Source organism: Diadema antillarum, unplaced genomic scaffold, assembly GCF_040938485.1.
Source record: "Diadema antillarum isolate AM-2024a unplaced genomic scaffold, OU_Dant_1.0 scf00000226, whole genome shotgun sequence".
In the NCBI taxonomy this organism is placed as follows: domain Eukaryota; kingdom Metazoa; phylum Echinodermata; class Echinoidea; order Diadematoida; family Diadematidae; genus Diadema; species Diadema antillarum.
The window spans coordinates 1,103,102-1,129,544 of NW_027271115.1; the positions used below are offsets into that span (position 1 = coordinate 1,103,102).

At 39.0% G+C, this 26,443-nt stretch overlaps 1 protein-coding gene across 1 annotated transcript in view; it reads right to left on the minus strand.

Moving 5' to 3' along the window:
* LOC139724736 (unconventional myosin-XVIIIa-like) overlaps positions 1 to 26,443 on the minus strand; it is a 191,008-nt gene that overhangs the window by 39,974 nt on the left and 124,591 nt on the right. The window contains exons 21-30 of the mRNA XM_071635858.1: positions 25,889 to 26,032; positions 23,467 to 23,556; positions 21,151 to 21,270; positions 19,123 to 19,237; positions 16,868 to 16,995; positions 15,914 to 16,068; positions 14,520 to 14,643; positions 13,157 to 13,357; positions 4,241 to 4,351; positions 1,735 to 1,986 (exon numbers count right to left, since the gene is read on the minus strand). Coding sequence (XP_071491959.1) covers positions 1,735 to 1,986; positions 4,241 to 4,351; positions 13,157 to 13,357; positions 14,520 to 14,643; positions 15,914 to 16,068; positions 16,868 to 16,995; positions 19,123 to 19,237; positions 21,151 to 21,270; positions 23,467 to 23,556; positions 25,889 to 26,032 — 1,440 coding nt within the window. The remainder of the gene's footprint in view (positions 1 to 1,734; positions 1,987 to 4,240; positions 4,352 to 13,156; positions 13,358 to 14,519; positions 14,644 to 15,913; positions 16,069 to 16,867; positions 16,996 to 19,122; positions 19,238 to 21,150; positions 21,271 to 23,466; positions 23,557 to 25,888; positions 26,033 to 26,443) is intronic.

The window sequence follows — 26,443 nt, forward strand, 5'->3', positions numbered from 1 at the left end:
GAATATTTCATGCTATGAATATTTCTGGTTTTACAGTACTTGTATGTTTTTGTCCCCTGATATAGTGAGAAACCTCATATGACAAAGTAAGTGTCATGGATATTTTTACTTGCACTACAATACAACATCATAAATACATATGACAAAATCAGTGAGATTTTTCCTTTTGAGTCAAGAGGAATGGACGGAATCCATGCCTCAAAGAAGTCTCCTGACAAATCTCTGAGAATTGGAAGCTCTGTTTTATGCAGCATAATACCCACTACAATATCTATCTCACTGTCATTTTGACCCCATTTCTCCTCTTTCTCTCTATCCCATCTCATCAGCTGTCTTCTATTATCCTTCCTCTCATTAATAACATTTCTGGCAATTAATAATGTAATGCTTTGCTAAAACCATAGAGTATATGTGTGCCATACTATGAAAAAAAAAAAACCCAACAGTACTAACTGTCATTTTTGCTAGAAACTTGTTAAGAGAAAATACTGCATTCCAAGCCACCATTCTGTCGTGTCAACAGACAGCATGAGGGTGAAGACAAAATTTTCTCCTGGATGTACACTTTGTATTGAACATTTTTGGATTTACATTTACATGATCTCAATGGAAGAGAAAAGATTTTTTTCTTTAATAAAAGGATATATGCATATACAACGAAGTCTTTTGATAAGAAACTAGTCTTGTCACATCACCACCAGCCTCCCAAAGTGAATTTATGTTCAATCTGCACTGTATGCTCTGCACAGGAAGCACATTTAAGCTGCATCAATAGTCAATCGCATCATTGGGTGTTATTTTCCTAATCCCCTCCTCCAAGAAACCTTTGTTTTTCTCTACCCGCAAAACATGAACTTATCAAAACATCTTATGGGCAGACAGCATTTTCCCCATCAAATCGTACCGCCTCACTTCAAAGGTAACATCATAAAAAAAAAAAAAATTGCTTCTCATCGTCACGACAGAGCAGACTCCCACCAGGCAGAGGATAGTTATTGCCTCTTTCACCGCTTTTATACTCACAAAGGAGATGAAAGTGAGAAGAAGGAGAGAGAGGAAAAAAGAGAGGAGGCGGTAATGGGTTTTAGCAGTGACTGATCACCACTTTATCCCTAGGTGACCATTACACACCCATTTGAAAGCTATCCCCCAACATTGCTCCATGCGATCTTCACTGCATCACTAATGGATGAGGTGCATGAAGGCAGACATGTATGAGACAAGAAGAATTTGAAAAAAAAAAAGGAGAAAAAGAAAAAAAAAAACACCCCTGATCGGATCAGCAAGAGATCAGGAAATGAGACTTGTGTTGAGCGGAAACGCTTGTAGCATCAAGACCTCAAATCTGATAAGGCTTTGAATGCCATGATGCACCATCCCTTGATCATTGTCACCTAGGTAGTTGCATTATTACAGAAAGTATTCCGGAATCAAGGCAGAAAAATGAACAGCATGCAAAGAGGAACATACAGGAAACTATCCATCAATAAAAAGAACAAAAAAAAAAAACTTGTTTGTGTTATATGCTTGAGTGACCTACAATCACTCGCAGACTGTGAGCTAGTTTGTTGCCTTAATGTCTTCAATGCATGAGACTGAGTGCCATCCCCCCCCCACACTTCATCTTATTATCAGTTTGGCCTTGTTCTTAACAGCTATGTTAGAAGAACTTCTAAAAATGGTAAAGCAGCTAAAAGGGTCCAAGGTTTTTCGTCATGTTGTTTAAATCTTCACCTCATTCTTCAGCTGCTTCAGCTTGGCCCCGCTGGGCGCGGCCGCATTCTGCCGGTCCAGCATCGTCTGGGCATCCTTCAGCAGGGCCTTGGTCTTCTTCAGGTCCCGCCGCAGCCTCTTCTCCGAGTCCCGATCCACGGCGGCTGGCTTGTCCAGGAGCTCCTGGACCCGGCGCTCCAGCTCTCGTTTCTCCCGCATCACTGACTGGCGCTCCTCGTAGTCCTCCTCCAGCTGTATCTCCATCTGTTTCACCTGGAGACAGGAGCAGGAACGACAAGAGATCATTTCTTTAACACTGCTGAATATACCATCATAATCCTCGTACTCTACAACGCTGTACAACCCCTTAAGGCCTTAACTTGGGGGATTTTGGTTTAAAGTTGTAGCCTTTCTAATCTCACAATGCTGGATGCACAACTTTTCACTTTTTCTGGAAATGAAAATGAGTATCCTACTATCTGCAAATCAGGTTTTGGACATGAGAGATGAGGAATTGCATCTTGGTTTTGATGTATACTCTGAAAGATTCTTGACCAAGCACTTGTGCAAATTTATTCATTCTAACATGACATCCAAAGTATTTTTGAACATCCAGTGCGATACTTTAATTGTAGATTAACTATATAACAGATTAACCAGAAAGTGTAAAAATGAAAACTGAATGTAATAACTTCCCACTAAAAAGTAAAAACATGGCTTGATTTTAGTTTTCCTGCCAAGGGTCACATTAGGTGAGATGTCATTGGAAGCATCGGTTACAGGAAGCCATATCTCTCATGTGGTTGTCCCAGCACAAGGAAATTTGTTATCTAAAACTCAACATAGTAATTTCAGCTGACAGGTGTTCAATGCTAGTGTCAATGTCACACTCTGGTCTTATCTGAAATATTCTTCAACCAAATGAAGAGGAAACTGCTACGTGTACTTTCAATGAAGGAGATCCCCAAGAAATTTTGTGAAGAATAAATCTTACAGCATCCATTTAATGGAGTGTTCAAACCTACCGGCTCAAATTTACAAAGGTAATCTAAATCAAATCCATAGTTTAAATCTAGTCCATGAACTAAAATATGCACGAAATAGGGATACCTTTCACATGCGAGTATCAGGGCACGTCAATTATTGGATGTCTGTAAACATATGCAATCTTTGATGCACATTAATGCAGAAAAAAATTAACATTATCCATGGACTAAAAATATAAACTACCTTTGTGAATTCGGGCCAATGGGTCCAAGTCAGATTGAGTACAGATTGCAGCAAATACTTTACAAAACAATTCAAATAAAACCATTGTCCTCAGTGAAAAAAAGAAAGTTACATCCAAAACACAAGTACCAACATGCTGTCAATGTGATGGGGAAAATATACTCACAGAACAATAAGCACTGCAGCAACAATATACACAATTTTGGCTTGATCAGACTTTTTCAAAGGTACTGATTGAACATGGCAGGTACACACATCAACAATGTTACACCTCCCCTCATCACCATTCTCACATGGACACTGCTCTTCACAGAATGGAGCACTGCTCCACACAATACCTACACTTGCAGCAGTTGAAGACAAGAGTCACCGAGGAAGGACTTCACTGTTTGTGGAATATCCTTTGTAAGTTGGCCCTCAGCAGCCACAGATCACAATCAACCTCAACAAGTTCCTGTCATAGCTATTGATCTCACCACTTCCTCTACTTGGGCAACCTTCCGTTGACAGTCACAATCTAATCTTGGACTTTTTTTTAATGGCCTAAAAAATTACAATGTTGCCCTATTCACCTCTTTTCTGCTTACACAATAAATCATGGTGACACACTGTGAGTTTTTGAACAATCACCATAGCAACAGTAAATAAGCTCAGCTTGGTAACCCTTTGTTTATCATTATCCCTGTGTCACATCCAGTCCATCCTCAAAAACAAAAAGCATCCATCCTACAATGACATGACATCACTTCCTAAGACTCTATTTGTCTTCCCCCTTTCCAAGACGGCCAGATTGTGTTGGCGTCACATGTTAACATTCATTTCAGGAATCACTGATCCCCAAAACACATGAATCATTAACCGTTCTGTATGGGAACCTGGTGGCCTGCATATTAAGTCTATGGGCATTTCAGAATTCAGTATGGAACAGGTTAATACAAATTGTCGTCTCCCCCCCCCACCCCCCCCCCATTTTGACAACGCCATCTCATTTACTCCACTTCCACCTCAAACTTTTTGATCAAATCCTCATTATCACTGCCATCAGAACCTCTTTGGATTTTGGAAAACTGCATGGATTTCACTATAAAATTCTCTTTTCTTTCATCATCATCATCATCATCATCATCATCATCATCATCACAGTCTTCATTTTAACCAATGGCACTCTTCATTTTCCCCTTATGCTACAATGTCTATCCACATCCCAGTAACATCACCCTTGAAACTGGACCAGCACCACTAAAATGGTTGCGCCACCCATTTCTACATACCAGCTGACCACCGGTGGTTTTCTCACCTTGTTCTGTGCACTGGCCCTGACTTCCTCTACCTCTTCATCCTTTGCATCCAGCTCCTTTTGGTGAGACTTCTTTAACCTCTCCAGTTGCATCTCATACCTCAGCTTAGTCTGAAAAAGAGAAAAGATGTGAACACACCCATACAATAAGTACACATTTATTAAGACTTTTTAAAATCTCTTCAGGGTGCTACATAACCTTTTTTTTTTTCAACTTGCCAAGTCGAGCAAGCACATTTTCAAATTGTTGCAGAACACTTGCCGGAACATGAATTTTACTTGCCCGAAAAGAAAGTCCAAAAATATCTGAACATGAAATAACAAAAACTACTTGTTAGTCAAGGGCTAGATTAAGCACAATCCTATTAACAAACAGCACACGTTGATTCACAAGCTTAAAGACTTGGCTAGATTGAGCGTTGGTACACTATTGAACTGTATTGCATTACATTGCGGCTTCTTCAGGCAAGTGTTGGAAAGTTGCTGAAATGAAATTAAAGTGCTTTGCATCGATCACTATTGAACATTCATTACCTTTGGGCTTCTGTATGGTTGGCTTCGTGGGTTTGAAAGGGGGAGAAGTGACAAAAAGGTTGCTTCAAAACATTTTGCTTGCCCAATTTGGGCAAGCTTTTTTTCCCTCATTGGTCCAAAACACTTGCCCAACTTTGATTTTCACTTGCTCCGAGCAATCGGGAAAGTGCTTATGTAGCACCTCGCTCTTACATGCACCTCAGATCTCCACTTGATTTGAAACAGAGGGGAGCCAAGTACAGGTGTAGATTTCAGGGCATTAAAAAAACTATTGGGAATTATTACTTATCCAAATAAGCATTTTGACAAGAGCTTTAGTACTCTGATATGCCAAGTGCTCATTCATTTCACATGCCTGTCAATAAGCTCCAGTTTCCTTGAGGATTGGGTATGTATCATCCCAGACTTACAGACTTATCTTCTTTATGTGCATTTCATTCACTTAACTTAGTCTGAAAAAGATGAGGTTTTACAAAAAATGTAAAAAAAAAATGAATGGTTCTTTTCAACCTCAATGTACTACAGTAATCACATTCCTTGGTAATGATTACTGCCACACATAAAAACATTTTGACCTTTCAGACAGCTAAATTACCAACAACAAACTCATCAAAAAAGGACAAGAACAAAGCATCAATGGAAGCTGATGTGTAGAAATACTCCTACACTGACATGTACCTTTAATCTCTATCAACTAGCTTGTAAATCCGCTGGTACACATACACATGGGAGTATAACAAACCTTCACGACAGCTCTTAAAAAGTTGATATCAGTTTCTGTTACACCTCATAAGATTTAACAGAAACTGAAATCTCCTGTAAGATGTATATATACATAATGAATGTGTGCATCAAAAACTTGATGTGTATTGTGATTAATATGTGCTATCAATGAGGTCATATGATTGCTGGAGCAGATAATAATATGTTTTACATTTCTGGCTGTACCGCTCAACAGTCATTTCAAGAGGTATTCTGCAACAAAAAGCAATGCACGTATCAAGAAATTCCTATGGGGTATCAGCTGTATTTTCCAGGTCTTTTGCAATTTCAGAGAAAATAGCAATAATGACTGGTAAATGTAGCACCCACCATATGTATAGTTTAAAGGGGATGGCTAGTAACTGATCAGTGGGAATGCTGGGGGATGATTGTTCCAATTCTTGTGGGATTCATTTAAGAGTACATTATGATATTTATTTTTGTATGAAAATTATTTGATTCAGAATGGTCTCATATTCAAGTAATGTGCCGTTTAATGTAATCCAGGTTAACATGCCTGTACAGTGATGGGGCGATTATAACATTAAACTGCACATTACTTGAATATGAGACAGTTCTGAAGCAAATTATTTTCACACAACAGATATATAATGTACTCTTAAATGAATCCCACAAGAATTGGAACAATCATCCCCCAGCATTCCCACTGATTCTCATTGATCAGTTACTAGCCATCCCCTTTACTTCCATAAATGGGACTGAAAGTAAGAGAGGAAAGAGTCCCTTTACAAGTGAATCAACTTGTATTTCCTTTCCGTGTCTAACTCATGTTTAATGGCCTATGTTTTTTCTCAGTGAGAAACCCATCATATATATAGACAGGATTCATAAAATTACTTTGATGTATAACTCACACAATTCTTTCCCACAGCCTACTCAGCACAACAATATCAGTTCAGGATCTACTAGTATTGTCGGGTCAAAACTATTCATTAGAGGCAGACATTTCTCACAAGGGAAGTTTCTCACTTTTCTGTGGTTTCTGAGTTGATGCAGCATGAAAAAAATGTTGGATACTTAAAAGACAAATAGACTCGACCAGCAGATACTCTTGATGCAAAACAGCTGGTCTGAGATAACCTTTACTGTCTCACAGAAATCATAGTAACAACCCAACAATATCATAGAGCAAACAATCAAAACCAGAAATACTCAACACTCAATGTTACTGCCAGTGGGACTCACATAAGAACTACAAGAAATGTGGCAACAGCAATCAAACTCACCTGGTGCCTGTATGCTCTGTACAATTCTACAGAGCATCATAAACAGTAAGCAACTCTAAAAAAAATGACTCGCACGTTGCGTGAGAAGGAGCCGAAATACCTGACACCAATGCTATTCCTCGTATAACCATGACCCACAGTGTAATTCTTACTGGCAGGATATTCCAGTATCAATTTCACCCAGAACAAGCAGCTTACCCAAATATTATTCTAATGACCACAGCGTCACGGCAGTAGAATACTGGGATGCTACAGCTACTTTGTACAGAAGACTATTAAAAAAACCCAAAACAAAACAAACACACAACCAAACCAAAAATTGACCATGAGACTACGCCTGGCTTCCATCCAGAATGACTGGTCACCTTTACAATCTAGACTTGGAGAAAGGAAGTTACTCCCATAATGAGTTCCTCTACAACCCACTGGGTAGTCTGATATATTTTGGTCTTTCCTCATTTTTTCCCTCCCTCCCCCTTAAAGGGATGATATAGTATTGGTGGAGATGAGAAATGGGCTTTTAACTTTTTGCGAGATATCAAGAAACCACTTATGAAATAGTACAGACCACACCATTCTATGAGGAATTCAAAGTTTATTTGATGAAAATCGGTTTTGGAATGGCTGAGACATCCAAAAACAATCGTAATAAAAACGATCGTAATAAAAGGTGGGTCTCACCTTTTATTATGATCGCTCTGTTTTGGATATCTCAGCCATTTCAAGACTAGTTTTAATCAAATAAACATTGAATTCCTCTTGAAATCACATGTTCTTTCATGTTTCATAAAAGGTTTCTCATTATCTCACCATAAAATGTTAGAAACCTGTAGTTAGGTTTCAACCAAAACTATACGATCCCTTTAATGTTCTCTTTATTTTTTCCCCATCTCTACCCCCATTAGTTACAGTCATTCTGAATAACCACATGTCCATCAATATCTTAGTCTGTCTGCTGTGCATCTCTCTCCTCTTCTATCTTTTCCCAATCTAGAGCTGTACTTGCCACTGTACCCTTACATATTACGGTACAAAATTCCAGCTCACTATTATAACTTGAATCAGAAGTATCTTGCAATGTCACACACAGTGTGTTATCTATCCTCCCTGCAAAGTAGACTGGGTGTTAAAGAAAGCCACAACTCTTTTGGGCATTGGGGACTCTGTCCCCTGGGGCCTAATTTGGGCCAGCTTTAACACCATTGTATCCCCTACCACAGGTTTAGTGAAATTCTGACCTTGTTTGTAAACATAAAAGTATCATGAACTTCTCCTTCCTTGGTATTATGCCTGCAAAAAAAAATCATCAGTCTTTATTTCATATCTACCAACCCTCAGCTATATTCCAATGAGACATTCCTTCTAATCTGTACGTATATTGGCATGCTAAAAGCTTCTGCACACAGTTTTTTTTTTTTTTTTTTCAGCTTCCTTTCTTCAGTTTACTTTTACATGTAATATATGGTCACATGAAACACTGAAAAGGAAAATTCTGACACTAACGTCTCTCATCTAACCAACATAACTTGCAAGGCTTTTCACGTACAAATCTACAGTAACTAAGCACACGACATGAATACTCCTGACAGTCATGGGGGTACATGTACATACTGTGTGTTTATCCTTAGTGGCAATATAATTCACATTATACATATCTCAAACATACTGCAACAGCATTCCAGAAAATTGGTCAAACTTGCTACAATAGGAATAACATGACATAATGAATGAACCATTTCCTTGATCTATTAACAATTTTGATCCTTGTCTTCGTATTTAAAAAAAAAAAAATCTCAAATAAAGAAGCAAAGAGAGAATTAAAGGCAGACTGATATGCATACACAGAAAAGAGATGGTATCGTAGTGTTGGTATAAAGACACAAGCAAAGTTTCACATTTCTCCACTCAAAAACACATTGCACACTCCCAGCTTGAGAGGGGGAGGAGCAAGCTTTAGAGTACAAGTACAATGACACCTTACATTTTGCAACTCGTCACTATCCCAGTCACCAGCCATTTTTTTATCTCTCATGTCCACTTGGTGAAGTCGTCTTCTACTTTGCAAATCAACGAAGCTGTCAAAGATCTACTCCAGAATATCCACATACACAACTCAACAAATCCCCTTGTGTCGACTGAGGCACTCAGCTCGCAGTACTACAAATAATCAACTTATTAGATGAGAGAATGCATCATTCAATTTATGGGCATTGTTTGGGGCTATTGTTACCAGGTTTACAAAGTCCCATTTACTGTGTAGCGCTCGACTTCGTCTCTATGCAGCCAAGGTTATAGCAAAAAACAGGTAAAATGAGGGAGGAATTCAGCAACCACAATATGGTACACCCACTCTTTTTATCCTGTTATGAACCTAAACAATCCCTCATGCATGTCCCCTTACAATATACCAACATACCTAAAATGTCATGATTATGTGTCAAGGAAAGCAATACAAGAAATATTGACTGTAGAGTCAATATTCATTCACTCAGTGACTGTATATGAAAAATATAAATTAAAGCTTCCAGTTATTTAGGACATGATACTGCACTTTACACACTTCTTGATATCTTCCCCCTCCCCCTCCTAAAGTTGACAAAGGGTATACTACTTTTGTTTCATGTCAAAGGAGTTCACAAGTTGTCATATCAGGAAAAAAAAACACCTATGCAATAATGGCCCAAATTTACAAGGATACAGTAGTTACATCAAGTCCACACATTCTGTGAAAAGTCATCCCATAAATACATGTGACACTTCGCATACAAACAGAGGTCCAATAACGAATGCATGCAGACATAGGTATGGGCACGGTTTTACACTTTTTCAGTCCACTGACTTAATCTTAACCATGGAGTTATCGCAACTCCATAAAATTATGGATTTGAATTAAACAACCTTTGTGAATTTGAATCAATGTCTTTTTATCACCCTTTGGGCCAGAAGCATAAAAAGATTCACTCAGAAAATCAAAGTATTCTGGAATAACTGAGTAGCCCTCTTGGGAATGCAAAATACTAGAATCCTACAGCAACCCAAGTTCATTCTCATCAGGAAAAATAGAAGAGCCCTTTCATCACATATGGTCAGGGATATTAGAATTGTAGAGTGTCTGTGATTTTAAACTCAATAGCTGTGAAGAGTGAAAAGAGTGTTTGATTCTACAGCATTGTTACAATACACAATCTTTCTCAACAATCTTCTACTATCAAAAATTTTCTCGTATCACCAGACAACAAAAGCCTTCAATCACAAAAATTCTCACATCTAGAGGGCATCCTAAAATTATTGACTCTTTCAGAAAAAACAGAAGAAGAAAAAGATGCATTTGTACAATACAACTATGCATCCAGACCATTCACTTCCCTAGCCTCTGTCCATTCATAACAGGAAATGGGTCAGTTTGTGGTCAAGGATGCTAAGGGGAGTCAGCTGGATGGCAGACTGTTTCTCACTGGTGCTCATTAGAGCATGACCCACGACAGACAATTTTGAGACTGATTTATGCTTGGTTTCCAGTATTGATAGTATCATCACCACCTACACACTAATAAATAAACCAATTGGGTCAAAACATGAGAAGGTGATCATTCTCGGGTCAGCCATGATTGGATGCCACTTAGCTTGGTATGGTTGCTTAATCAAGACCATTGATATTCACACTTTGCTAGGTGCCATTGGAACAGTGCATTGTAACAGCAATTAAATCCTTGCTATCTTTGTTTTGCCTTACAAAAAGCATTCAGATTAAATAGAATGATAACTGTGTTTCAATGTCAATGCTGAAGAATCCTCCACAGTCAAAACATCATATTCACAGAAAATTGAATCATTCTAGTAACAAGAGACCCGCGGGTCTAGCGCTCACCTGAGTATCGCAAGTTCACCTTTCACGCAGTCACTAATCTAAATTATTCACAGCTCTACCAAAATTTGACCAGGCATTCTGAAGTAGAAGATGAAAATGTACAATAAGGGCCCAAATTTTTAAAGATTCCTTAATTTGGGGGATTGGGGGCCCCCTGGGGCCCTCTGGGTGGGGCATGGTGCCCATTTTGATAAATTGAGATCCTGACCCCCTAAGGATGCTACCTGCCAAGTTTGACGAAAATCTATCATGAGGTTTTCAGGAAGAAGATGACAATGTACGATTCAGGCCCCCATTTGGACCTTCCTAACCAACCCCCCACCCCCACCCCCCCCCCCCCCCCCACCCCTGCCCCCAAGAGGGGCACCCCTGGATCTCCTATGAACAAACTCGAAACTACAGTCATTAATGTACTCACTCATAGTATTATCTTAGCTGTATAACTTCTGATTCTAGAGAAAATTTTTAACGATTCCTTCATTTGGGGGGTTTGGGCCCCCCTTGGGGCCCCCTGGGTGGGACATGGTGCCCATTTTAACAAATTGAGATCCTAACCCCTTAGGGATGCTACCTGCCAAGTTTGGTGAAAATGGGTCATGGGGTTCTAAAAAAGAAGATAAAAATGTACAATTTAGGCCCCATTAGGACCCCTCCTCACCTCCCTCCCCTGGGTCCCAAGGGGGGCACCCCTGATTCTGCCATGAACAAACTTGAAACTGCAGTCATCAATGTACTAACTCATAGTATTAACTTAGCTCCATCACTTCTGGTTCTAGAGAAGATTTTTAAAGATTCCTTAATTTTGGGGATTTGGGCCCCCTGGGGGTCCCCTGGGGGCCCCCTGGGTGGGGCATGGTGCCCATTTTAACAAATTGAGTTCCTAACCCCCTAGGGATGCTACCTGCCAAGTTTGGTGAAAATGGGTCATGGGGTTCTCAAGAAGAAGATGAAAATGTACAATTTAGGCCCCATTAGAACCCCTCCCCACCCCCCTCCCCTGGGTCCCAAGGGGGGCATCCCTGATTCTGCCATGAACAAACTTGAAACTACAGTCATCAATGAACTAACTCATAGCATTAACTTAGCTCTATCACTTCTGGTTCTAGAGAAGAAGATTTTTAAAGATTCCTTAAATTTGGGGGGTTTGGGCCCCCCTGGGGGCCCCCTGGGTGGGTCATGGTGCCCATTTTAACAAATTGAGTTCCTAACCCCCTAGGGATGCTACCTGCCAAGTTTGATGAAAATCGGTCTTGGGGTTTTCAAGAAGAAGATGAAAATGTAAAAAGTTTACGCACGACGCACGACGGACGACGCACGACGGACGACGGACGACGGACGACGGACGACGCACGACGCACGACGCACGACGCACGACGGACGCCGGACGAAGGGCGATCGCAATAGCTCACTTGAGCCTTTGGCTCAGGTGAGCTAAAAACTTAATAAGCACGGCAAAAACAAGAGTCTATATAACTGATCTACATGAGTCAAGTCATGTCTAATGACTGTCAAGTACCATCGACGTGAGGATTAAGTACACGATGTATGACAGTCCTTTACGGCTACAGATAGCAACCATTTGAACATACATGTAGTACAGCTATAGTTTAAATCTACATGTATCCTAATCCACCAAAAACAGTGTAAAGCAGTTTGTGTCTGAAGGCATGTGGTGAATATTTAACTTTCAAGCAAAGGATGATGAATTCTTTGCGGGAGGGCTGGCTACTACAGACATGGCATGAGCTGTCAAAATATGTGCATAATCCTCTGCAAGAATTTGCTGTCAGCTAGCTTGCACCTGCATAACCCCACTGCGGAGATCTGTGCACTCTGAGTGTGAGAATTGTCTGCTGCCCCCTAGGGACAGGCTAATTACAGCTAACTTTCACAATTGATAGTGTAAATCTGTGCACACCAAGTTTTTTGACATTTCCAGGCAAAATTACCCCAGAGGCAATTCAAGGCAATTCCACACTATATCTTCAAATGCCTTTGATGACTCAGGTAGTCAATCAAAATCAAAATCAGGCCAAACATGCCAAAGTTATGGAAGGTATGTTTTTACATGCTTTAATAACCTCAGGTATCAAGGTAAGATATGGTGATAATGACATGGCCTGACAAGTTTTCCACTGACCTACAGATATCTCTCCTATATTTCTGGTTTTTACATCAAAGTCTTGCTGTGTTACAATAACCTGGCATTGAAAAAACATACAAACGGTGGAAAGCAGTTTAAAAATCAGTGATCAAACACATCATTTTATGATAACTTTGTGTAATGAGTTATGAGTCGATAACAACATCACCACATTGTTGCAACCAAACACATCATGTTGTAAAAAAGATGTCAACTTTAAAATTTGATAACTTTCTTTTGTTATGTCCAATTTTGATGAAACCTCTGATCATTCTGTATAATAGTAAAATCAACTTGAACATATTGTGGTGTTGCACAGTAAAGTTGGCAGGTGTAGAAAGAGAATGGAATGGCGCCCTCACCTGTTCTAGCTGCTGGATCTGTCCTGCCTGGTCATCCAGCTCCTCCTCCTGGTCCTGTAGCTTGGTCTCCAGCTCCCTCTTGGCCTTCTTGAGGGCTGCCACTTCCTTGACCTCCATGGTGTCATGAGAGGACAGGTCATCCATCTCACTGGTCAGCTGCTCAATCTTGTCCTCCTTTAGCTTGACCTCTGACCTCATGTCCTGGACAGACCATTCAGACATCAAAAGAGACAGACATTAAATAATTTGCGAATTCAGAAGATGATGATGTTGATAATGATGATGACGATGACAAAATGATGACAGTAATGATGATGATGATTACACAAGAAGAATATAATGATAAGGATGATGGTGGTGAAGTAATGATTGTGACAATGATGTTGATGATAGTAATAATGGAAATGAACAAAAAGTGATACAAGATGAAGAACATAATGATGAGATTGATGGTGATAATGATGATGATGATGATAATGAGGATGATAATGATGATAATAATAATAATGACAAAGTAATGATGATACAAGATGAAAAATAGGATAATAAAGATGGTGGTGATGATGATATTGATGCTGATAAAACAATTCATCTACCCAGTGTTGCCTCTTCAGTACAAATACAACTTTTTCAGAAGGCTTTGCCAATATCATTACTCCAAGATTACCACACTCAGGTACACATTTACAAACCAGAGAGAAGAGGCACATTGTGGATAAAAGATCTTGAGGGCACTGGACAGAATCTAAACTAAGGACATCTGTCTGCAATGCTGGAGCCTTATCTACAGTGCTCTCACTTTCTCCTCAATGCTTTCATATTTTCCTAAAAGGCTTTGCTTTTACTAGCAGAGCACCACATCCAACATAATCTGTCAGTTCATGCTCCTTACCTACTAATTGTAATCAAAATATAAGAGACTCATAAGTCACTCTTTAAAGATCAAAGCAACAAAAAGATAGGTAATACAAAAATGTCCATATTCCATTTTCCACAAAGAAAGTTCTGTGTGTCATTTTGCACAATTTATATCTTTAACATGAGTTTCAAGTTTGCAATATCTACTTGAACACACTATGACACAAATCCGGCCATTCCTAAGGAATGTAAGACAAGTAAGTTGCAGGGTGATAAGCTAGGCCATCCCATACACATACATTGTAACACTCAACTGCACAGCATCAATGTTATAGTTGTACAACTCTGAAGAAAATCATGATTTGCATTCCTCCCATTCAACCCACTGGCAAAATTATTCTGGCATCTGGGTGGTCTTCAATAATTATGACACTCAGAACTGACCATAGAAGCATACAAGGAAAAGAAAAGAGGAATTGTATTCAGACATGTGGGAGGGACTGACCTCAAGCTGCTGTGTAAGAAGAAAGTTCTCTCCCTGGATCTTGTCCTTCTCCCTCTGTAGTCTCTCCTTGGCAGACTTCTCATGCTGCATGTCCTGCTGCACCTTGGACAGCTCCGAATCAAACCTGCAGACAGACAAACATGGCTGATTCTTTACAATAGACGCTCCACAAGCATCAGGATGGTGTGTGTAGGATTTGATGATTCAAATACAGGATAAACATTCTGACACAATAAGCTCCTCTGGCACAACAATTTATATTAATGTTTTGAAAAATGCAACTTACAATTCATGTTTCTTTGCACTCTCCAAGAAATTCTCTCTTTTGGTGCCTTATTCTCCTAAATGAAACATATTCTGATTTTCAAAAACTTTCAAACTATGAAAACAGATAGCAATAAACCCCGTTGTATCCCAGTACAGCATTGCGAAAATATCACGGCTACACGGAAAAGCAATGCATGATTCGATTAATGGCAAGGGTAGCTTTACATTGCACATTTCTACAGAACATCATTATTCTTCCAGGTTCGATGTACCCTTTCTTGAACCAGATTTCTAATGACATATAAAAAGGACAGGATGTAAATATGTGCAGGGTTTAGGAGCCTTGAACAAGCCAGTGTCATAGTGTATTCAATTTTATGGATATCACCCCCTTCATTGAATAGGAATATGCAATAGTGGTAATTCCATTCATCAACAAAAAATAATGCCTCACTTGACAAGGAATGGAGGAGGGGGTTGATTCCTACGTAACATGCAATTATAAAAATGGGCGTGGCTTCATAACAGTATGCATGGACGTTGTGAATCTGGTCCCAAAAGTTGCATGAGACTTGAGAGGAAACAGTCAAGAAGCCTCATGAGGAGGTCTTCTTGCATTGCAGAATTATTTCATGAAACATCAAGAAACACTCAAAAGCCCTCCCCCCACCCAGCTCTTTTAGGGTTAAGGAACACTCCTATAAACCACAGTGAACACTCACTCTCACAAGCTTTGGAGCCATCATGTGACTTTAAAGCCATCAAACTCTGCATGACATTTGACTACTGTAAATACCGAATATTTTGCAAAGGTTTTTGCTTTCGTGAATTTCATGGGTGTGATGCTATTTGCGAATCTAAAATGCATGAAAATACTAAACTCTCCTTCCGACATACACATACATGTGATGTGCATGCGTACATCTCTCCTTCCGGTACTGTACTCAACAATTCAATCACTTGTGAGATAGATTGTCAGGGAGTCAGGGAGACTCACTAAATATTTGGTGTACACAGTACGTTACATGGCTCCTTAGAATGACCACAATCTGGGTTTATCAGAAACTTAGCATAAGTCAATCCCACCCCAATGGGGGGTCTGATTCCAGCCACTGTGGGATCCTTACCTGCGCTGCTTCTTCTCCAGGTCAGAGTTCCTGGTGGTCTGGCTCTCTAGATGAAGCTTCATGTCCTGAGATTCCTCCACCAGTTTCTGGGAGCGACGCTTGAAGCCCACCACCTGTCTCTTGTACTCCTCTGCCTCCTCCAATGCCTCCATCAGCTGAGAACAATCAGAAAAATCTTCTTTTAGATCAAAGTTTGTAGATTTTACCATGACAAATGTCACATTCATATATCAAAGAGTGTCCGATTGTGTCCTGCGATAATTTGTACTTGGTGTGATTGAAGGAAATTCCATCTTTTTATTACATTGCTTTCTATGAAAACTGAAATTTTTTTAGATCATGTATTGCAGAGTTTACCATGATGGATGTAGCATTTATGTATAAAAGAATGTCATTTGTGTCTTGTGGTAATGGTACATGTATTACTCTTCTTACATGTTTCCATGCACGCAGCATAATATCACAAAGGATTTTTCATGTAACTTCACCCATAATCCTATGAAGAATTACAATATCTCAGGAGTTAAGTATGATTATTTTCCAGTATTCTTTTTAGAGAAATTTCTGCGGAAAATATAACCTTACTGGGGTAGGCAAAAAAAGAAGAAGGAATTTTTGACAAAATTTTATGTATACAGTTGTGAATACATGTACCTGAAGCAAATACATGACAAACATAGTGTCCAATGAGCACATCAACAGATCTGCCTTAGTAATACATAACAGTTCTCTGTTTTTGTGTGTTCCCGGCAAATTACATACACAGTCTCTCTTTTACAGTGACCATCATATATCATAAATGTCATGCTATTATCTGTTTTTTTAATACAATGATTGTATGTTCTCTATTTGTGATTTTGCCTTTAATTTCACGCACATCTGATCTACAATGGGTAACTCCATCCACAAACAGACTTCTGGGTTGCTCAAAGATCTAATCATATTCTTCCTTACCTTTCTCTCCACAGACTTTCTAGTGGTTGCCATGGTTTCCAGCTGCTCCTCATGCTCCTGTTGCAATCTCTTCTTGCCAAGCTCCATCTCCTTCCTCAGCTGCATGTATTTCAGACGATACACAGAGTCTGGGAGGAAGCAAGGCAGATCAAAAAACAGTATTAGCATTGTCATCATCATTATCATTACCATCAACATCATCATCATCATCAGCAGCAGCAGCAGCAGCATCATTATTATCATCACAATCATCACCATCATCCCCATCATCATCATCATCATCATCATCATAACCATCATCGCCATTGACATCATGATCATGAGCATCATCATCAGCATCATCACAGGGCAGCTTACATCCACTCATCAAAATCACAACCTATATGATACATGCATCTTGATAGGAGGCAGAAATAACTACCATATTAGGGAGGCTTTTCTATTCTTTTATGTCAACATGAAGATTGCAGTATTAAGGGAGCCTTCTAGAAGCTGTCATCATCATCACCACCATTATCATTATCATCATCATCATCATCACCACCACCACCACCATTATCATCATCATCACCACCACCATCACCACCATCATCTTCATCATCATCATCACCACCACCAACATCATCACCACCATGACTGTCTTCATTACCACAGTCAGCAGCCAACAGGAGCAGCAAAATCATTCTCGTCTGCAGTCATATCTTCTCCAATGTGTCACAGTCTCGAAATCATGATTGCGAATTGAGGTAACAACAAAATGCCATCATCAACATACAATGTACATGCACATCTGAATCATCACATTTCTAAACAAAGATATTCACATGTTCCACTTGTGAAATAATGCCACAACCAGACTGTGCTAGAGGTTCACAGCAAGATTTTTCTCAAGACAAAAGAGTTCTTACGTATATTCATCTTTTGATCCTGTTACCATCCAGGGCTCTGTCGTGCATATAGTATAGTCCAGAGGAGTGTTCCAAACAGGTTTTCACTAGAGAGATGTTACTTTGGTCTAACACAGACTGACAGAAGCCGGAAGATGTAGCAAACAACCACACGAAGATGTGCAGGGAGCTGCTCTTTGATGAATTTATCATTCGCCTACAGTCATCTGGCGTTTACATTTAGGTTGTGAATGAATGATGCTCATATGGCAAAATGCAGCTTGTTCTCGATTACACATCATTCATCAGCAGGAGGTATAAGGGTCTTGTTCACACTATTAAATAAGATTTGCTCATACTGTGCTTCAAATGAATATGCCCTACAGACTAGCACATAGGCTTTTATGGATTTTCACTATCTACTATCTGGAGGGAGCACCAGTATGAGGAAAGTCCTCAAAATCTCTTTACATGCATCAGCCAATCATGAGCTCTTATTCCACATGAACACTTTTGACTTTTGGGAAATTTCTAAATACAAATGTAGACAGGTACATTTACTCATATGTACAAGGCATATGATATCATCTCACATCATAATACACATTTTGATTTAATTCTTCAAATACACATATCTGGTTAAATCCATGGCTAGACAAGAAGACAGAGAACTACACACCATGGGCATCTCACACCTTATCAACCCTGCCACCATCTATCAAATGATTGATGGTCTAACAACTCTATGCTCCATTGGCTCCACCCAACATCCACAGACACCTAACACTCCACTCAGACAGCCAATACACACACCAGCACCACACACATACACATACACACAGAACTTGTGTGCAGACTCATACACAGAGACACTATAACACATCATACAAGTACTGTGTAAGCCATACATTTTGTGAGGTTTTTATTTTTGCAATTTTCACAAGTTGGGTGCTATTTGTGAATTTCAAAATACACCAAAATATTAACTCTGATTCTGATAAGAATGCAACATGCATGCAAATATGTACTAGTATGTAATAAACAGTATATGTACATGTACATGAACAAGGTGCATGAGAATACAGCACTCCATGATCACGAATTTAACCACTCGTGAAAATGTCATGGAGTCCCGATTCGCAAATAATTTGACTCGCTAAATATATGGCATGTGCAGTACATAGGAAGATACCATGTGAAAACTGTGTGGCTTGCCAAACCATGAAGAAAGAACAATTTTCTCCTTTGAATGTGTGCACATTGCCTGCATACATTGTACATGTTCACACATACACACAATACATGTAGTTTATAACACAAGGAGACAATGGATGCATAAAGAAAGATAAGATTGTCTCCGTCCATTACCTCCGTCCTCATCACTGCTCATGTCGGCTTCGATGATCGACGACCTCACCATGCGGTGCTCCATGACCTCCATCTCAATCTTCTCCGACTTCCTCTGGAGGGCATTATAGTTTGACTGTCAACCCAACAGAAACGAGAAACAAGGTGGGAGTAATAAGACCTTGGGGAATTTTTCGCTATGCATAGAGAGTGTAGTTAATGATAACAATGATAATGATGGAGCCTTCTAATGTGCTGAGTCTATCACACAGTGACACTCTAGGGGTCCGTTTCATGAAAGTCTTATGATAGACTTTTTGCTCATAAGACACACTTATGAGAGACTTCATGAAATGGATTTTACTTCTCTACATACACGTAGCTACATATGAGCGACTTTGGCCATTCTGAGATTTATGTAAAGATTTTTATTTGATGACTTCATGAAACAGACTCCTGGCACAGGAAGGTGAGACCTCTTTTTGACATTACATCATTTAGAAAGAGCCAATAGAAAAAACAAGACAAACAAGTTTCTGGGGAAAAAAAAATGTTCTGAGTTCTTCCTCAAAAAGATGGAAAGGAATATCCATTTTCCTTTCTTCCTTTTCTTTTTTTTTCTGCCATTACTCTCTGTGATTAAGATTGTATTTTGGATCTGTGTTATAATGAATGACAAGTGAAAAAGAAGGAAAAAAAAAAAAAAAACTCTGTTAGATTGGAGTATAAGATCACAATTCCCATTTATTTTCCCACTGATGGAAAAAAAGTCAATATATCTAACACTGGAAGGGAACAAAGAAAATATTCAAATGACATAATTTTATCCAGCTAACACACGTGAAGAGAGAAGGGAAAAAAAAAATAAAGGTCATATTAATCACTGTTGCTCTCAAGCATATGAGTCCACACATACTTTTTGACTACACAGAGGTTGTTAAACAGGAAAATTGTCCTCAATGATAAACTGATTAGGTCACTGATAAAGACTCAATACACAAACACACACAATCACACAAAAAGATGGACAGTTGATAAGTTCCTCTCAGCATGTTTGCCTTACTTGTAGATTTTAATCATAATGAGAATCTGGCATAATTGAAAAAGTTTGAATGCAAGTAAGGAGTCAAAAGGGGCCTGAGCTTTCGATCCTAGCAGAATCGTCGTCAGAGACAAAATGACCAATACGTCAAGAGGCAAAATGACCATTACTGGTCGTTTTGCCTCTGACAAAGATTCTGCTAGGATCGAAAGCTCAGGCCCCTTTTGACTCCTTTTTACTCCATTGGCTTGCCACTATTGGATAAGCAGTTTTCAGCAGATTTTTTTTTTCTACAGTGAATGTAAGTAAATGAATAAACACAACTCACTACAGTATCTACTAATATTCTTGAAAAACAGCTGTTACTGAGACATTGCTTGAACCATGCCTCTCACATAAACTCCACATGAAATGCTCCTGCTTCTACTTTTTTTTTTTTTGCTGAATATCTGTTTTTTGTTTTGTTTTGTTATTCTGTTGTTATATAATCTGAAGATCAAATTGCAGAACATACAGATTTTGGGTCATTTAAAAAAAAAAGTAAATAAAAGAAAGAGATATATACAAAAAAGAAGATGACACAATCAAGTAATCCAGTCAGCTATCCTGAGCAGCTTCCCGCAAAAACCTCAACCTGTCAAAAAGTTGGGTCCCGAACAATGTTTTAGATAGCTCTTTGTCTGATGCTTATGCTAAAGACAACAACCAAATCATGATCAACATGTCATCATATGTGATTGTTAATATTGATATTAATTAATATGTCAATATGTAATTGGACAATTCTTCCAGACTGGGGCAGGCAAGGCTACAAGCACAGCCCAAAAGAGACCCCCACCCCCCTCCCCCCCCCCCCCCCCCCCCCCCTCAAGAAAACCCCATGACTCCTATCATAGAAATATGCTCTTCCCTTTGTAATGAATTTCTGCCAATTTGATGTAGAGCACACAACCTTCCCCAACTCACTCTCTGTGCAGTCTGGTGTGTGAATACATCACAAGTCTTACCCTGAGTTCTTTGACTTCTTTCTCCAGTCGTAGTCTTTCCGCTGTCTCCACTTCCAGCATCTCGGAGGCGTTTGTGGCCGCCGTGTGCTCCTCGGACAAATCCGCCGAAAGCTCCGTTATCTATCAAAATTAGGGAATATGGGTTTGCTTGAGACAATAGTTGACATTGATGAATGGGAATGCATGGCATTCTTTTCCTTTTCATGGCATATCTCTCCTCGCCGCAAACTACGCTTCTTTCATTTGCCTAAAAACATGCGTCACATCCACATTCTGTATATCATTTTCTTATTGCTAGAGACACAGGGTAGACAAGGGAGAAACAGAAGCAAACATCACATTCTTTTCTTCACGGCTAATTCCCGTACAAATGCCGCCAAATTTGCGACGTCATTCGATGAATGTATTGCACTCTGATTTTCAAATGTCTCCGTGTTCTCCATCTCTCTTACAAGGCTTATACTGTTAGAGCTGTATAGAATATGTTATACTAAACAGTTCACAGAGACATCTTTTGCTTGTTTGTTTGTTTTTAACAGCAAGGATACATTCAGGCACAAATTCAAATTCACAGAGGAAAGAAACCATGGCATTTGATGACCTATACTGCAATAGCTAAGAATGAAGAAAAATCTTGCTTTCATTTTCATTGTCAATAAGAGGGTGAAAAATGTAAGGCTTTGGTAAAAATGATTAGCTGGAGAGGGCCGCCCTGAATCTATCGACATATATCGTAAAATTATTTCCTCCCAGTAAACAATCCACTTTTCTTGTCCAATATGACGTAAGTGGTGATCTATCTCAGTTTCCTCATGACACGGAACCAGATACAATGTATTCAAAGCAAAGTCAAACTGTCGGCCCCGTCCCCTCCCCCCCCCCCCCCAACACACACACATACACACACACACATACACACACATGCACAAATATCCTATCTATCAATAACTGGAAATACTGAGTCTAAATATAGAAGGGATTGATACTGCCTAAAATGGAAGTCATAAATTACAAAGAAAGCCAATGAAAAAAATAGAGGCTCTAGGGGTATGCATACTAAAGATAATACCACAGAGCTATTGAAATCAACTGAACCTATTTCTTCAATTTGTTGAATCTAATCCACTTGAAAATATGCTCCATCATCAATGACAGAAATACATTTGGAAGTGATTAAAGTCATCAGTTATACAAGTGTTTATACTTTGGAGAGGGATTTGAAACCATGAGCATCATATTTTCCCAAAAATCCAATGAAGGTAATATTGAACTCCATGAAAATCACATAAGCCTCCACCAAAGTATATTAGATTGGTTATCAATTCACATGTCTCAACACCTCTCAGTCATATCCAATGTGTTTCAACACTGTATTGGTTTACATGAGCTCTCTAAAAATAAAAGTAATAAAACACTGTGAAACTGAACGAGCAAAGAATTCACTTCCTCTCCTATTCTATAATTCCATTCACATATCACTCTACTGACAGAAAATTGCAGAGCACTGCACTACACACTATATACTACTGTCAGTACTGAGACCAGTACACAATGAACAGGAGTAATGTCAAAAAGCAGCTTTGAACTAAAATCAAGACACATAACCCTCATAAAGTATTTACAAATGAGTACTCAGTTCACCAAAGAAAAACAAAATATACTCCAAAGGAAATCACAAATCTAGCTACAGTACACTTTCCCATATTGTACTATGCAAGGCATGTGAATTCCCTTTTTCTTCTTGACTAAATACTGTAAACATCCATACTTTAAATTTCTTTTTTTTTTTTTCGCTGAGTGGCCCAAATATATATTTGCAGGTTCTTGAATTCACCCTGCATGATTGTCAACCCATTCAAAATAAGCAGAGAAAATTACGAAGATATTTTGCGGGTCTTTTAATTTGTGCCACCCAAAAGTAGCGCAAGATGGGCAAAACTTAATCACTGCAAAAATCTGTGCATTTACATTAACCACTCAAGCTCAAATTAGTGTCCAACATATCTGAGCGAATAGTGCTCAGACATGTTATTTGCCCAATAGGGATTTCTGGTTGCCCCTCATGGTACTAAGTGCATTGGTAGCATCTTGCAAAGAAACAAAACTCTCAGCTTTACAACTACACTTTCAAGCACATCTTCCCACTGGTATCAAAACCAACTTATGAAAGAAGATGAATGAAGATTAGTCCAGGGGACCAATTCTAAAGACTGAGATGTACAGGGGAGTTATACATGTTTTTCTTGCAGTAATCACTTAGCACAAATTAACCCAAAGACATACATGTATATCTCTCTGTCAGATCAATCAACTTACCCTGGAATCCATTTTATCCACATTCTGCTTCAGTGTGTTCCTCTCCGTCTCCAATTTGGCAACTTTTGCCCTCAACTGATCCAACTCAATCTTCAAGGAGGAGAAGAAAACATAAGAGGAAACAATGCATAAAATACTCATATGTGAAATTCTTTATAATCACAGTTTGTTTATATGGTAACATATCAATATCCAATATTCACCCTTATTGAGTGATGAAACTCTTTGTAAATTTTCTCATAATTACAGTATGTTTATAGTAAAATATCAATATATCCTTTACTTACCACTATTAAGTAATGAGCCCAGAGCATCTATTTTGTTAACCATCTTTCAGAATTGACTGAGAGCCAAAGGAGCCTCAGGCACAGAAACTCAGACATCCTCGTAAATATGATAAACAGCTAAAAGGGCTGTTGGTTTTTCCCCATCAGCTGATTTTTCATACTGAGATAAAAATAGTTCATACTTTTAAAATATCACTCTTGCACAGAAATCCTAGAGAGAGTTAACAAGCATGGTCTATTTATCCACACCAGTACTACAGTGTATGTAAAGGGCACTACCAGGGTAAGGATGACGTGTTAACAGCCTTTAAAACATCACAGTTATTATCTGAAAAGTAGATATGTCATACCATCACTCTGCAGTGACCATGTTTTTGTTCATGTGCACCACTTTACTGCACATGTCGAACTACAGAGAAATGCAGTGGGATACATACATTCAGTACAAGACGAGACAAATGCAAGATATCAAATGTGATAGTAAAGCTGGACAAAACTTAAGACCAAGCATGATACAATATAAAGAATACAAAGAAATACAAAAAACAAAAGTTGTACATTGAAGAAGGCATAACAAATGTATTACACCTGATATTTTTTTTTTTTTCGTCTCAATCAACAATACAGAACTTCACAACTCTGCAACTTCAAATACAATATACAAATGTATATGACAAATAATACAATCCATCAAGCTTTGGATGTTCTAGGAAAATTATTCTGTGTGCTGAAAGAGAATGTTGAATGCCAAGGAAAGACAGCTGAAGCAGGCTTCAGCTGTGATTTAGCTCAGTCAGTAGCCTGTCTGCCTCCCATTACATATGACCCAAGTTTGATTCCCACTATGTCTTCCCACTTGTCTAGCTGAGCAGTGTTGTATGTAATCATATTCTCCCCTCTAGTGAGAGGTAAAACACTCTGTCCCTCGAATAGGACATTAAATGGGGGTATCATGTGTGAATTAGTCACAACTCGCACTATAAAAAATCCCGCTACATTAATTCATAAAAAAAGCAGCCAGTAGTTGCTAACCCGGTGAAGTGGTCCACCTACCTACCCATGCAAGAAAAAACGGGCAAACGATGCTAACCCATGGTGGTTCGCCCCAAGTGACTAGCAATACTCAGCAAACGGTATCAACCAGGCACATTAGGCCATACAAAGAAGATGAAGATTTACCAGGAGTGTACTCCCCCACTTAGCTACTCTCCTATCTCATCCTCCCAGTGTCTAGCTTGCAGGCTTTTGGAAATGGAGCAATGAACTGGATCAAATCAGACCCAGACGATAAAGTCATCCACCCTCCCATCTCATCTAATAGAGCTGGAGTACATTCAACATCATAAAAGCAGGTCTCCTGATTGCTTGTGCATGTTTCTGTAACAGAGGAAGCCATGTGGTGTACATGAACATGCGGTTCTTGCAAAAGTGTACGTATTATTTTTCATACCCGAATATGTTAAGATTTGTGCATAGTCTCAGGCCATTATCATGGTTACTCACTCATGTCTGCTGTAGCTTTCATTTTTGAAAATTTACAAAATTTCACTCTTTCCTAGGAATTCGGCACTGTAAACCGGATCCCAAGCACCTGTTCAATTTTCAATAAACCTGTCACGTTCAGCCTCATTTTAAGATAAAATCCATTCTCACAGATCTTATCTTATGAATTCTAAGAACCCAACTCATGTTGTTAAACTGTCCTTTGTTTTGCAAGCTACTTCCTCATATCTCTTCAGAGTAATGAGAACCTCTTTTTAATAAAACATCAAATCATCAAATAAGAAATCAAAAATCAACAACTTATTTTTCAGCCGTTCTGTAAGATCAAACCTTTAATGCTCTAGTCATTGGGCTACCAGAGACTAAAAGAAAAAAAAAAACACTTAAAAAAAACTTTTTGAGATTTCAGACAACATGAAATGTTTTTTGAATAAATATTTTGACCACTGACAAAAGGAAGGAAGACTGTAATATACAGTGAAAAGAACCGCAACTTGGTAGCACAACAATCTCTAGTACCCACTGAGTTAAATATGGAAAAATATTGCAGAAGGCAACCAAAAATTTGTAAGGGGGGCAGAGATACCCCTCAGTATGCACCCCGCCCTTGATCCCTTATTACCCCTACTCACATCCTTCATCTTGAGCTCCTCCTCAGTGCGATGAACGTCCAGCAAGGGAAGGACCTTAGTGACCAGGCGCCACCACGGCCAGTTCTTCACAGCCAGGAACTTGCGCACATTGCGCTGGATACAGGTCACTGCCAACAGCTGGATCTGTGGAAGGTAGCACGAGAGAGAATACAGGGGCTATGGAGCAAAACTTTACAAAATAGTCACTCTAGTACATTGCTTCACTTTTGAGTCTGCGCATTCAAGATTGTCAATTTCAATTTCTGTAGTATCCACAGCAAAGTATAAATGTGTGATTGCTTTGTCATCTCCAGTTCCTTGGTATGAATGGAAACTATCGTGTGTATCAGATTGAAAGTGAACTTCAAATCACGCAAAATTAATCTTACTTGCTATAAAGGAACAATAACTTGATCACACAAAAATGTCCCACTTATAAAGCACTACAGATTCCTGCCTCACTGCTGTGTTCTTCTGATTGTGTGTGATCAAGCTTCTATTCTAATTCTGAAATTCTTCTTTTTTTTTAAACTTTGAAAACAAAAAAAAAATACC